The 15,303-nt window shown below is 37.8% G+C and overlaps 1 protein-coding gene and 1 long non-coding RNA gene across 2 annotated transcripts in view; both read left to right on the top strand.

Annotated features, from left to right (window-relative positions):
- MED12L (mediator complex subunit 12L) overlaps positions 1-15,303 on the top strand; it is a 315,454-nt gene that overhangs the window by 67,972 nt on the left and 232,179 nt on the right. The window contains 3 exon segments of the mRNA XM_039855087.1: positions 710-859; positions 1,626-1,725; positions 2,045-2,181. Of these exon segments, the coding sequence (XP_039711021.1) occupies positions 710-859; positions 1,626-1,725; positions 2,045-2,181 (387 nt within the window).
- LOC120596610 (uncharacterized) lies at positions 2,701-11,534 on the top strand. Its single transcript, XR_005651211.1, has 2 exons — positions 2,701-3,734; positions 8,208-11,534. It is a non-coding gene; the product is annotated as an uncharacterized LOC120596610 (long non-coding RNA).

The following is a 15,303-nucleotide window of genomic DNA, read 5'->3' on the forward strand; positions in this document are numbered from 1 at the left end:
CATAAGGAAGATGGTCATAGAAAGGGCTTTGTGTAAGCTGGCTGAGTACAACATGTTTTCAAGGAGGTTAAGCCAGGATAGACAAGCTACAACCTGTGGGCCAAATCCAGCCCATGAGCTATGAATAGGTTTTACATTTTGAATGAATTGGTAAAACAAACAAAAAAAAGAGCATGTAACAGAAACTATAGCTGGCTTGAAAAGCTTAAAACATTTATTGTCTGGATTTTTATAGGAAAAATTTGCCAACTGCTACTCCAGGGTTACTGCCTGCCCCGCATTTATGAAGCTACTTACTGCATTTTTATTTGAGAGATTTAAATAAAAAAATCATTTTTAGATTTTATCACTTTAGAAATGACATGTTTAATTCCATTGCATTTTTTTAAATTTCATGAAAAAATAGTTTTAAGTGACAATTTTTAAGTGATTACTGCATTTTTATTAAGTTTCCTAGGTTTCCTGTGCTGAATATTAGCTTATGAATTATAATATTCTTAATTTCTCAATCACTGTACTTCTCTTTCAAATTAATTATTTTATCTTAGTTTTATCACTGGGAAAGTTGAGAATCAGGTAAAATATTCATATTTTTAAATTCAGTGGTAGGAAACTATAATAGTTAGGATAAGGTGTCATTTTTACTGTTAAGCTGTTGTTATAGTTTTTCCTTCTTCTAACTATCTGGATTTTCCTACTTTGTTTCCAGACTGTCACTCTCTGTTGCCCAAGTGCCTTGGTGTGGAATTACTCCACAAACGACAGTAAGAGTGCAAACCCAGGCTCACCCCTGGATCTGCTGCAGGTGGCCCCCTCTAGCCTCCCCATGCCGGGCGGGAACACGGCTTTCAATCAGCAGGTAGGCTTTCTGTTGCTGTGGTTTGACGAGCGTTCTCTCTCTTGAAAGGCATCAGGGCATAGTGAGCCAAATGGGTTCAGCATCTCGCATGCTTGGTTACCGTTCCCAGCTCTACCCGCACCTCTCTGAGTGACCTTAGGGGAAGTATTTAGCCTCTCTGAACCACAGACATTCATCATGTTGCCCCCTTCTTCTCACTCTTTTAATGGGCAGTTCTTGCAGAGAGTTCTGCCACCCAGACGGTAATTAAGGTGGTAGTTCTACTATGTGACCACGACTCTCATAGTAGTAATCTGTGATATTTAGTAATTGTTAGATATTTTTATTAGTGTTGGGTTATTTGGGTCGAAGACTTAAGAAACTTGGAACACAAGATAGTGACTAATACTTAAGATCTCTGTTTTTTTACCAAGCAGTTTTCTTAATAAAACATGGCTGGTTGCTTTCATACATGGAATAGCTCAAAGATGACATTTTAGAACTTTCACCTTTCCATACGAAATCCTAAAAAATTTTCACTCGTAAAGATTTTCTGCAAGCATTTATTTATTTATTTATTTGTGAGTATTTATTATTGAAAACTGACATCGAATTGCCATTTGTAAATTTTAAAATGCACTCTTGGGCAGTAGGCCGAATTTCTTACAATGCAGTCAAGATTGTAGTTCACTGTAGGATGCTCTACTCGTGTGGAAAAACCCGAGAAGATTTAGATAACCACTGTGGCTTTCTGAGCACCAGATAATGAGAAGTAATTATCTTTCAGGTTCGAGCAAGGATTTATGAGGTAGAACAGCAGATAAAACAAAGAGGCCGTGCAGTGGAAGTTCGGTGGTCTTTTGACAAGTGCCAGGAGTCAACAGCAGGTACAGAACACAACAGATGGAGTGCTTTTGAATGTTAGACATTTTATGCCATGTTTCTGATTCTTGTAAATCTACCCACTTGTTGAGTAAAGACAATTTTTGATGGAGCCACCTCGTGAATTTTGAGGATGTTCTTTGGTTTATGCTCTTTAGATCCTGGCTGTTTAGCATGTCAGGTTTGGTTTTATTGGCAGTTCTGTACTGAGAATATTTCTTAAAATTCCTTTTGCCCCATGTAAGGATGATTCTGTACTATGCTATTCGGGCTTCATTTGATGTCTTAATTTCTTAATTTGGTTTGCTTGATTTCTGCATCTAGGGGTGACCATCAGTCGGGTTTTGCACACGTTGGAAGTGTTGGATCGACACTGTTTTGACCGAACTGATTCCAGCAATTCAATGGAAACGCTTTATCATAAGATTTTCTGGGCAAACCAAAACAAAGATAACCAAGAGGTAGTTATTTCTGTTCTTTGTTTCACTTTTTATTAGCATCTTTTCTTCTTCTTCTTCTTTTTTTTTTAATTCACTAAATTCTGGCAAAGCCTTTTCTTTGAAGTGTAATATCTTACAAAGAGGTCTACACCCTGAAATTGTTTTATCGTAAGACTAAATGACTCACTCTTATTAAAATAAGATGTCCATTGTGCTGGTCTACCTAAGTATATTGATTGGGAAGGTTTTTCTTGATCTTTTTATCATCATTCCTCATTTTAGTTTTAGCATGGTTTGGCTTGAACTTGGGAGGGAGGATAATATGGTGATGCTGATATAAACAAACGTACCATGCTACCTGCCAGTCGTATAAAAGCTAGCACATATAATTATGTACAGAACATAATACTTGATAATGATAATAAATAATTATGTTACTGGTTTTTGGGTTTACTGTACTATACTTTTTATTGTTATTTTAGAGTGTACTCTTTCTACTTAATAAAAAAAATAGTTTGCTATAGAACAGTACACCATGTCACACTGGCAGCAGCCTCATACATCTTGTGTTTACCATATCTCATTGCATCATTTTCTCTTGCGCTTGATTTAATCTCGTGTTGCTTTGTACAGTAAGATGCCGTATAGTTTTGTAGCATAGGAACTACAGGCTATGCTATCTAGGCTTGTGTAAATTTGCTCTCATGTTTACACAACAGCAAAATTGCCTAACAACGTGTTTCTTAGAACGTATGCCTGTTGTTAAGTGGCACGTGACTGTATTTTCAAGCAGGGGTCCCCAACCCCTGGGATGCAGACTGGTACTGGTACTGTTAGACTGGTACTGCTGTGTGGCCTGTTAGGAACTGGGCCACACAGCAAAAAGTGAGCGGTGGGTGAGCGAGCGGAGCTTCCTCTGTATTTGCAGCCACTCCCCAGTGCTAGCATCACCACCTTAGCTCCACTTCAGATCATCGGGCATTAGAAACTCTTAGGAGTACCGGTCCCTAGTGCCAACAAGGTTGGGGACCTCTGTTTTAAGAATTTGGCTCACGTGATTATGGGGGCTAGCAAATCTGAAACTTGCAGGGTGGGCCAGCAGGTTGGAAGCCAGGGAAGGGCTGATTTTGCGACTTGAGTCTGAAGGCAGTCTGGAGGCAGAATTTCCTCTTCCTGGGGGTGTGCGTATGTGGGTGGGTAGGGGAACACTGTATTTTTTCTTAAGGCCTTTAACTGATTGAGGCTCACCCACGTTATAGAGAATAATCTGCTTTACTAAATTTACTGATTTAAATGTTAGGAACATTTAAAAAATACCTTTACAGCAATATCTAGACTGGAGTTGACTGAAAAGTTGGATACCATTACCTAGCCAAATAGACACACAAAATTAGCCATCATAGACAATTTTTTATCATATGCTTTCCTAGCAATAGTTTGTTTCATTATTGAACATAGGATTTTCAGTTATTTTTTCTCAACCTTATTTTTGGAGAAATTAAAAATTTGTCTTCTTTTTATAACAGAAAGCTCTTGTGGTTATCTAGATTGTGATAGGCACCAGGAATGCAGAGGTAAGTTTTAAGACATGATACCCACCTTCAAAGAACACCTTAGTTAACTGATTATAAATATCTTTGATTTTCATACTACCCTTTGGGAATGCATATGTGGAAAGAAGAGATAAAACAAAAACAACAGCCACAAAACTTTCCTTATCCTACCCTTATGTGAACTTGATGTTAACCTCTTCCAGGTTACTTCTCTTTTTAGAATGATTTTTCTGTTAGCACCTTGCTTCTCAGAGATAGGATTCAATACCATTGATGCCAAGTAGGATATTAGAATGTTGAGAATGAGGTATAGACTGAGTGTAGTTTCTAACTCCTCGTGAGCCTCAGTACTTTTGGAGAAGAACATACTGATTACAGGTCTACCTAATTCTGTACTTATCGACACAGGATAGAGTGTTACTGTGTTTATTTTGTTCTGGAAACCTTAAAAGTCTGTCTGTTTCTAATAAAGACTTTGTTAGATAAAAGACTTCAAGGGTACTAAGATTTTTAATATATGGAAGTGAGGTATTTGAAAGGAGAGTAGGGATACCTAAGACTCAAGTTGTCCTTACACTAAGTAAAGATTATATCGTTCCCTGGTGAGAGTCTTACCAAGTCCCCACAAAACACTTCAATTTTGTGTTCAGCCCAGCTGTATAACTCTCTAGTGAATGAACTGGCCAACTTCAGAATTATGTGCCTCATGCGCAGACTTAATGACTGACAAGGCCTCTAAAGAGAAAATGATAAGTGTCTTATTAAGGGCAGAAATTATATTTGATATTTTTGAATGAAGTTCTGTTGTACGGCTCTGTCTCAAGCACAGTTGCCTCCAGAGTAGGTGCTTGACATGAGCCATCGGAGTGCAAGAAGAAATGATTAGAACTTCTATTTAGATTACATTCTTAAAAAACTTACACTTTTTAAGCCGTTCTGTTTTGTCTAAGTTTTATAATGGACATAATTCTTATGGTAATATCAGTATAGAAGTTTTAAATAAATATGTGTATATAGAGGGTGTTTACTAAAAAAGAAAATAAAAACTGAGCTGAAAGGGTATGTGAAAAATGTTTGGAGATCACGTCGCTGTGCTTCCTCTAAATGAGAGACTTCTCTGCCCAGAATGTAGGGTGTACCTGCCACTAGAGGGAGACATGTGCTCAGGGCTCAGTCCTGGATGCTCCAGTAACATAAACACACTTTACTGGAAGGAATGTCATGTTACCCGTTTAGGAGTAATTATATTGAATGTTGACTCAACTCCAGAAAGGTTTGATGTGAGTGAGTGGTTGCTTTGTGGTTACTGCGCTGTTTTATGAGTAAGAGAAAAACTGCATTTTAACCTGTAATTCAGACTGGTCATCTTTTCTTAATAATCAGTCAGAATAACTGGACAGATCCTTCTGAAATATTTAACATTGAATTAATTTTTACAGTATGGTTTGGCCTCTACTTTGTGTATCAATGTAAGTACATATATGCATGCAAATGACAACATTTCATCTCCGTGTTTATTCTTCACCAGGGTTTACTGTTATCTTGACTTCTGAGTCACTTTATATAGATTTGGAATTCATGTATGAGCTGCTGAGGTGTATTGGCCCTGCTCAGCTGTGTGACCTTGAGCAAGTTACTCATGGGCTCTGTGCCTTAGTGTCCTAAGGCACACTTGTTAAATCTGTGTGGAGCACTGCCCTATCTATCTTTAAGGAGACATGAGCACTTTGAGAATTATGAAGCATTATATAAGTATGTTTAAAAGTTGTTATTGTTAATGATAATATAGTGATTGTTGGTATTTTTTGGAAGAACCGATATGATGAAGTTATAATTTTTGATAAGGAGTTTTATAAAGTGGTATGGTTGATATTCAGAAACACATCTCAGTTCTTTAAAATGTACTTCTCCTTTTTGGTTTTGTAACTTCTGTTAGGACTTAGACAACATGTTAGATAAAAGAAAATGTGACCGAGCTCTGCAGTTGCAGTGAGTTTGAGGTTTGCTTTTTCTGAAGTTGTGTTTAGGTATATCTGGGCCTTTCATTGCACAGCCTCTTTTCCTACATTTATTTGAGAAACTTGAACTTCACCTTCCTTGATTCCCATTTCTCTGGAACTGCTAAAGGGAAGTACAGTTCTCTCCACTCTCCACTCTCTTGTAGGGAGGAGAGAGAGCAGCTGTTCAAATAAGGGGTCAGAGGTTCAGGTTTGTGTTGTATAATCAGTTTCAGTATTTGGTGAAAGCCCATTGAAAACAGTAATGCATGGGATGAAAGGATTCGAGGCCTTGGTCCTGCCCTGTGTTTCAGCTGCAGTCACAATAGTAAGAGTAGGAGTGACACGGTGACTATGATGGAGTATGCCAGGCCTGTGTCATGCTTTCAGCTATTCCACATGAAATGCATTGTTCCTTTACCCTCTCCCTCTCTCCTCTCCTTCTTTGCTGCCCCCTGGGGGGCGACTGCTGCTTCTGTGTCAGGGCTCGAGGCCAGTGTAAGGAGGTGAAAATACAAAATCCCTAAACCCTTAACGTTTACTTATTCTAGATCTGTGCCACCCGATTTTCCATTTAGTGTAGAGTGAAGTGGAAAAATTCTAATGCTGAGGACAGGGCTCAGAGACTCATGTTATACAGTGGCCAGGCAGGTGGTGCACTGCTGTGTCCAGGGCCACTAGGAGGGTGGGGACTGTGGTGACTGGGAAATGGACCCAACTTTTAGGAGCAGGGCAGCCTCTCTCGGATTCTGCTTGGGATTGCAGACCCAATGTTGCCTTGACCATCCAACATTTTGAGAGAACTTGTATGTCAGGATTAGTATGTCAACTTTCCTAGTCTTAAAACACTTTACAGTCCAAGGCAATATGTTGGTTGGCCATGTTTACTCAGATGCCTGTCACTTTCTAACTCCTGGTGCACGTTTTATACTACATTTACTTATTTGCCTATTTAGTGTTTCAGAACCATTTCTTCTCTGGGTGAAGGAGGAAGAGAAGCCTGACATCCATGTGAGGGAGTTATTATGGGCTTTGAGGACCTCCTGATTCAAAACCCTGACTGCGTCTGTCACTTGTGACCTGCAGATGGGGTCACATTGTTGACCTCACCTCTGAGCAGCAGGATGAGGGGATGTCCCCGCAACCCTCCAGAGCCCCAGACCATCTCTTCATCTTGGTTTCTTTCCTTTCCTGTGTTCAGTGTATGAAGGAAGCAGCAGCTGCATCTTTGGGTGCCCTGGGGATGTGGATAGAAGGGAAAGTGTAAAGGTGCCTATTCACTTCTCTCTGGTGCCCCAGGAAGCAGACTTCCTCCTGAGTAATGAGAAGCCTGAACCAGCTGCACTGGGCAGAACTGGTCAAAGTAGCAGCAGCGTGTACATTTCTTCTTTCCCTCTATTTAAACCATCACACATCCAAACCCTGAAATTGCATGTATTTGTTGTTTCTGTGTGTTTTGTGTTTAGAAGATCCATGAAGCATTCTTTGAACAAGTGCGATGAGTTCATACTGAGTTTTTGAATGGCAAAGGCCTGAAGTCCATATCATGTGCCTTACTAACCTCTGGCACAGGCCTCCATGGCCAGACCAGGTCTGTCTCAGACCAGGAGGCTAATACACCACCTGACCACTGTGATCTAAAAGATAAAATCTCAGATTCTGTTGCTGTGTTCTGCGTTTGTCTTCTTGTGAGCCTGTAGTTCTGTAGGTCGGGATCTGTGTTTCTTCTTTTCACTAGCATATCATCAGCTACTAGCACTATGCCTGGGGCCCACAAGTCCTGAGGAGATGTTTATTAAATTTGTTTTGAGGTTTGTAAAAAATGCTGCTTGGACAATGAACTGGAAGGGGAAACTCCTCTGTTAGATTTGGCTTGGAGTGGTAGGATTGAGTGCAGGATGAAGTGTATATAATATGTCAGTTTTACCTGTGGAGTCGGTTCAGATGTATAAGATGAATATATGCGAGTGGAGGCAGGAGTGTGGCTAACAGGAGAGCTCTCAGCTGTAAAATCAGTAGGTTAGTGCATTTCTTTGGAGGCATTATGGGCAATTCACTTTTAATGAGTGTCAGTTTCTTCATTTGTAAAAGGGCATTCTATCTTATGATAATGTCAGAATGACATGAAGCTATGGATAAAACTTTTAGATATTTATAGTGCCTAGATGTAAATCCTAGCTGCTTACCAATGATGTCTTTTGGGAGGTAGTTAGGAACCAGGGAGATGGAAGGAATGTGACCCACTGTGGACACATGCAGACCTACACATATAACTATCCCTCACACAATCTACTAATCTATAAAGCACAGATAAGATCTGTCAGGCTTTATTCATTCTTTGATTATTACAAAGGCTTTACCTTCCAAAGGAAGCTGTAGGATGAGTTTGGCCCACTCAGGGTAAGTGGTATACCAATGTTGTAAAAGAGATCATGCTCATTTCAGTGCTTAGGATTTTTTTTTTCTTTTTTTTTTTTATGTTGTTGTTTCATGTAAGGAAAAATTTTTAGTCACGTTTTAAAACCAAGACTCAACGAGGCAAAAAGTCAAGCAAACAAGGAAACGCACAGGGCGACTTCCTTTCGGGTGCCCTGAGCTGGGTCTCATGGCTGAGAGCGTGGCCCTGCCATCACCTGTTTCTCCTTGGAAGTTAACACCTTTTCCTGCTGGATACCCAAAGGAGGCATCAGGAATCTTTTGCAGCTACCATTTTCTTCTTTCTCAAAAGAAATTTGTTACTAAAAGGGCAATTATATTAACATGGTTGGGTAACATAATTGTGTGTCCAGACATTTAGACTTTGCTGTTATTGCTGTTATTGACAAGTAAAGACTTTGTTTAGATTGGGATGGGCTTTTTGGATTTTTGATTTTGAGCATGTATACAAGTCTTTTTTCACTTTCAGCCTTTTTTTTTTTGAGTACTTCTTAAGCACTAGACCCTGTTTCAAGTGTGTTATGTCATCTAATTATATTCTGGCCAGTGAGATGCATGTTTTAAAAAAATTATTTTATACCCTACTTTACAGATAAGGAAACCAAGGCTTAGAGAGGATAAGTAAATTGTCCAAGCTCATACTCAACTCATTGAATCCAACTCATTTCTCCATTTGAATTATTATTTAAATGTCGATTTGACTGAGGGATAGCAAACTGATTTTTTTTTGGCACAGTGCAAATAGCAGTTGGAATCCAAGATGGTTTCAGAAGGACATTCTTAACTGCTACATTCCATTCTTTGTACTTCTTTTAAAAAAATCTCTTTATTTTAGGTAACTAAAGCTAAACAAATAAGTGTCAGATGTAATTTTGGAAAAAAGAAGGGAAAAAACCTTTATGATTGCTTTGAACAGTTTTCACATATTAATATTGGCACATTTTTCTGCAGGAATAATCTCTAATTTTTAAATGCTCATTCAATGGTTTTGACATGGTAAACAATATTTAAGTTAGGAAGTCCAAATCCTCAAGTTGAGCAATCTGGCCTTTGTAGGATAGCACAGACTTGAGGCCAGTTCAGACCTGGATTTGAATTCTGGTTTCACTGCCAAGTAGCTGGGTGGCCTCAGACCAGTTACCTAGCTTCCTCGGTGTCATTCTTTGTGTACAACAGCCTTACTCATAGAATCCACTTCACATGGTAGCATACGGTAAACAGTAAAAGTCAATTGTTATGTTCTTGGCTGGGCAACTTTGGTTGTCAAGTGAGTAGAACCTAGCCCCATCTTTTAGAAATTGACATTTCTCTTCTCATCTGTGTGTTTCCTTTATTATTCATAAAAGACAAGCAATAAAGTTTATTGGAACGTACAGTGGTCTGATGTTTTAATTATTTTCAGTATGAGAGACGTACCACTTCTCAAGGGCTTTCAGAGGGATTTTCTTTGTGATTATAATTCATCTCATGTATGTATGACTTCTGTTTTACAGTTACATATTTTTCAAAACTCTGTTTTCTCAATTTGCATTATTATTTAAATGTCGATTTGACTGAGGGATAGCAAAATGATTTTTTTTTGCCACAGTGCAAATTAATGACAATTTGTTGATATAAATGCTTGGAGGAATTGTTTTAATTTTTTTTTTACCTACTTCTCAGAACTCAGAGCTAAACTGTTTGTAAACTGTTGCTTTGAAAAAAAGAGGAAGTCTTTTTTTGTTTTCATGGTGTATGTTTCGTTTATTAGATGTCATAAGACCTAACGGCTGTTGAGTCTAAGGATATGAGACTAGGAAAACCTGCCCCTTTCCTCATCAAAAATCAACCATCTCAAATATCTTTTGGAAATGTCCATATGGAAGCATTCATATGTATAAAGATTTTTCAATAACGAATGTTATTTACATTTAAATAATAAATCTTATGAGCTTGTAGTTAACAGTCTTAGGCATATTACTTTATATGGTGATTCTGATTGTTAAAAATACCATTCGTGACTATGTACAACAGGCTTATGTTCTGTTAACAGCTTAGACTAATTTTTAACTGATGCAACTCTTGAAATTCAACCAGATCTCCATAATGTGTCTCGGGTGGCAAACAATATGACTTGCTAATAACAGTATTCTACATATTATTCCATATTATTTGTTGGTGCTGTAATACGAATAATGTTTTAATTTTGATATGACTATTTTGTTTAATGTTGACTAAGAGTAATTACATTTATAAACATGTCCTCTTAGTCTCAGATTAAAGTGCTATTGAAGAGTTTTTGAGTATCTGATCTCAAGTTTGCTGTAGTTTATAGTAATGAGTCATTGATTTTTCATGTTCCCTTTTATGGTAGTATATTAAGAAATTCCTTATTTTAAAGTGGTGAACAATATCCTTATTTTAAAATGGTAAACAATCTCACAAAATATCTTATAATTTCCAAAGGAGGCCTGCCTTGCAGAGGTAATTGTGAGTTATTTTCCCTCCTTTGTTAAAAAATGTAAGACCCGTGATTAGCTTCTAGAGAACATTGAGTTATTGAATAAGCATCGAATTAGGCTTCATCTATTAGATTTGTGCCTGCTCTACCCCAGGAAAGAAAAGTGTGACAGATCCCCCTTATGGTGAAAACCTTGCTTCACATTTGGAGTATCTTTACTGTAGATGTAGATAGCACCTTTAATGATAATTATTTGCAACAGAATTAATAATGATTTTAGTATTTTACCAGTATGGGTGTGTATTGGAGGAGGAAATAAGATATACCCTGCCCCCACCACACATCATTTCCTTTAGTTTAATGTAGCATAGTACATTGCTTTTATATTCTTTGCTTAAAAAATATCTATTGAACCTACTCTGTGCCACGTTAAAAAATATCTATTGAACCTACTCTGTGCCACGCACAGTGGTAGATGCCGAAAATAAAACCACGAAGAAGATACACTCCTGCCTTATGGGACCATCTAGTCTAGCAAGTATTAGATGCAGAAAGAAGTCTTTGGTAATTCACTCCTATGGTTTCGTTTTCTGTATGTCAATTAGATTAGAAGTTTGGCCGCTAGAGCGGTAGGAGGCAGGGCTGGAACCATGGGTGACAATGGCTGGTTTGAGTGGGGTCCGCGTGATCCATTTGGGAGATTCCCATGTCACTATGATGCTCTTTGTGCTTCCAGTGATCTTGAGTCATCTACGATGGGAGCAGCAGTGGTATAGCAGAAAGTACGGACTTTGGAATTAGGTCTCCTGGTTCTGCCACTTTGAATCTCTGTGCCCTTTGCCATCTCACTGAGCCTCTGAAACCCCGTTTTCTTATTTGTAAAATGATAATAGCAATACCTACTTCAAAGTTTGTTGCGATTAAAGATGATGTAAGTGAAACACCCAATACCTGCCCATTAAATATTTTTGATTATTACTACTGCTACTACCAGTAGTTGGAATTTTACAGCTATTAATATCATTGCCATGATTACATGTTTTGATTTGTGCCCGGGCCAGAAATCAGGTTCTTGATCTCCTTATTTGGTGCTTTTTCTCTGACCTTACCTTAGCTCTGTGTGCCATGACTCATTTTCTCTGTCTGTCTCTGTCTTTCTGTTTCTTGTTCTTGTGTATCTCACTTACCTGTGTGTAGATGCAAGCTAGGGAGTACATGCTTCGGATTATTCTACAACATCTTAATATATATTATAAAGTACCAGTATGAAAAGCTGCCTGTTGCTGCCCCTGGAGACTGCACAATTTTTTGTAGTGTTGGTATAGTGAAATACTTTCCTTAGTAGTTCTCAGAGGTGTGTTCCCCCTTCCTAATGGATATTTGAACCCAGTGGCTGATGATCTAATAGCCATGAAGCTGTGTTGTAAAAGATTCGTATTACGTGAAAGTAAACAATATAGAACAAAGGAACAGATACTCTGACTGAAGATGAAAGCACCAAGGGAAAAATGCAGAGAAACCTAGAGCATCTTGGGGCTTACACAAAAGACCATTGTGTACCCTGGGGGAAAGGTTAAAATTACCTTCCCAGGTTCTTTTGACAAACAATTGTTGCCCTGCTTACTTAATTCATTTCCCAAGAGGTGTGTTGTGGAAAGAGTTCCATGAATTAGTTGGGTGATCTTGGACAAGTTATTGAACATCTCAATACCTTGGTTTCCTTATCCATAATAACTAGCCCATAGATAATGAAGATTAAAATAAATAATACTTGAAACAGTTATTGCACTGTCTGTAAATTAAGCACTGAAATGTTAATGATTTCTATTACTACCACCTTCAAATTTGCCAAGATATTTTTTTTTAAAATTATTTTAATTAGTTTCAAGTACGCAGTACATTGGTTAGACATTTATACAGTTTCTAAAACGATCCTCTTGATTGCTCCTTCTCTTCTCTGGTTTTCCACCTAGCTGATATATTAATGCTAACTGCATTCCCTATGCCGCGCTTCCCATCCCCGTGACCATCTATCAACTACTAATCTGTACTTCTTTAACCCTTCACTCCATTCTCTCAGTTCCCCAATCCCCCCTCCCCTCTGTCTGTCACCAAATTGTTCACTATATTTGTGAGTCTGTTTTTGATTAGTTTGTTCTTTTTGTTCCTTAGATTTCACATATAAGTGAAATCACATGATATTTATCTTTCTCTGTCTGACTTACTCAGCATAATAATCTCTAGGTCCATCTATGTCATTGCAAATGGTAGAATTTCATTTTTTTTTTAATGGCTGAGTAATATTCCATTGTATATATAAACCATAACTTCTTTATCCAGTTGTCTGCTGATGGGCATTTAGGTTGCTTCCATATCTTGGCTATTGTAAATTGTGCTGCCATGAATATTGGGTTGTGTAGATCTTTGCAAATTATTGTTTTGGTTTTCTTTGGATTAATACCCAGAAGTGCAATGCTGGGTCAAAAGGTAGACCCATTTTTAATTTTTTGAGAAACCTCCAGACTGTTTTCCATAGCTGCTGTACCAATTTGTAATACCACCAACAATGTATGATGGTTTCCTTTTCTCTGCATTTTCTCCAACACTTGTTCTTTGATTTATTGATGATAGCCATTCTGGTAGGTATGAGGTGATATCTCACTGTGGTTTTAGTATGCATTTCTCTGATGATTAGTGACCTTTTCATATGTCTATTTTTATAAGTGATTTTGAAAGTGATTTAGCTCATACCACTTTATTTTATGCTTAAAATTTTTATTAAAGTGCATGGAAAGATTTACATTTAAGACCAAGAAATTTGAATTTTTAATTTTTGTTGTGTCTACTTTGATCAGTTATCAGTGCTAAGACTTAGGTAATTACTTACAAAACAATAAATATTCCAGAAAACCTATTCAACAAAAGAGATGTTTGACCAGGATATAAACAGATAATCTCATTTGGTCAGGACTAGTCTCTTTTAGTATCCAGAATATTTTACAAGATTGAGCACAGAGCAGTGTACCTCATGAGTACCTGATAGAGTGATTTTTTAAAACAATCTCATAAGTCTTCACTGCTTATCAAAGCCCCAGACCCATAATGTAACATTTAAAGCTGAGAGGATGGCGTACTACAACTGGTAACCCTTCCTTGTACCATCTGGGGGCAGGAAGAGGAGCAATACCCCCAGAAGTAGGGGTACAGCTCCTAGAATAAGGGAAGAATGGTTGACAGAGAGAAGACCTTGTCCGAGGACTCTCACCCTTAGAGAGGACTTAGGATTTACTGCTAATTATGCATCTTTGACCTCCTCTTTTCTGTGTTCAGTTGCAAGCTTCATTTCTTAATTATACAACTTTAATTAGATATTAAAATATCACCATTTGCCTGCAGAAAAATAGAAATTAAAACAATTACCACAAAATTTGTCAAACTTCCATTGCTAAAGAGTCATTCTCTTTCCTGTGAACCATCTGCATTGACCTTTTTCTCCCTACTGTAAAGTTACCCTACTCTTATCTGATTTGATCTATTCTATGCCTGTTTCAGATTTTGGAAGGAAACTTTGTCAGTTCTGGCAGCTGGGATGGGGAATGTTTTGGAAACATGCTTCACCGATGCCTGGAACACTCATATCTTTTCACTTTAAGATAACATCCTTGGGCTATTTTCTCAGAGATAGAATTGTTGGAGCAAATAATACGAACACTTTTAAGACTTGTTATCTAATAGAAATTACATCCAAAAGGGAAGTACCAGTTTATTCCTATAAAGTAATATGTGAGAATCTATATATCTAGTGCCTAGAAGAGAGCCTGGCAATAGTAGGTGCTCAATACATATTTATTGAATGAATTAATAAGTAAATGACTGAAGCTACAGGATATTTCATGATACTCTCCTTTGATGTGTTATCATTAAAACTGGTTTTCAGATTTATAATTTTATATTGTAGCCTTCCTATATTTGACATTTAACCAGCAGTGCTCTGCTCCTGTAATTCCTTGAACCACAACCATATTTTTCACTTTTTATGTGTTTGCTTAAAACTACTTAGAATTAATTTCCTATTGTAGCTGTAATGAGTTATCAGAAACAGCAGCTTAAAACAACACAAATTTATTCTCCTACAGTTCTGTAGCTTGTGATTTTACTGGGCTATAATCAAGGTGTTAGGCTGAAATTCTTCCAGAGGCTCTAGAGGAGAATCCATTTCCTTATGTGTTTTAGCTTCTAGAGGCTGCCTGCTTTCCTTAACTTGTGTCTACTTGCTCTATCTTCAAAGCTAACAGCATAGCATCTTCAAATCAACTCCCTGACTTTGACTCCTGCTTCCTTTGTCACATCTCTTTCTCTGACTCTCCTCCCCGCCACTCTATTTCTAATATAATCAAGCACCCCTTGTGATTACATTGGGCCCACCCAAATATTTCAGGATAATCCCTCCATCTCAAGATCCTAAGTTAGTCAACAACCAAAGTCTCTTGCCATTTAAGGTAACAGATTCACAGGTCCTGGGATTAGGATGTGGACATCTTTGGAGTGGGGTGGGGCATTTCTTTGCCTGTTGCATACTTTATTTTTCATTTTGTTTATCTTTGTTTTGAAATTTAGTTCTTCAAGATTTTTCTTAAAAGCCATCTTCTGAAAGAAACATCTGATAATTTCCTTCAGTTGTCTCTGTCTGCTCCTGCTGAATGTTTTCCAAGATAAT

This window comes from Pteropus medius, unplaced genomic scaffold, assembly GCF_902729225.1.
Source record: "Pteropus medius unplaced genomic scaffold, Ma_sr-lr_union100, whole genome shotgun sequence".
NCBI lineage: Eukaryota > Metazoa > Chordata > Mammalia > Chiroptera > Pteropodidae > Pteropus > Pteropus medius.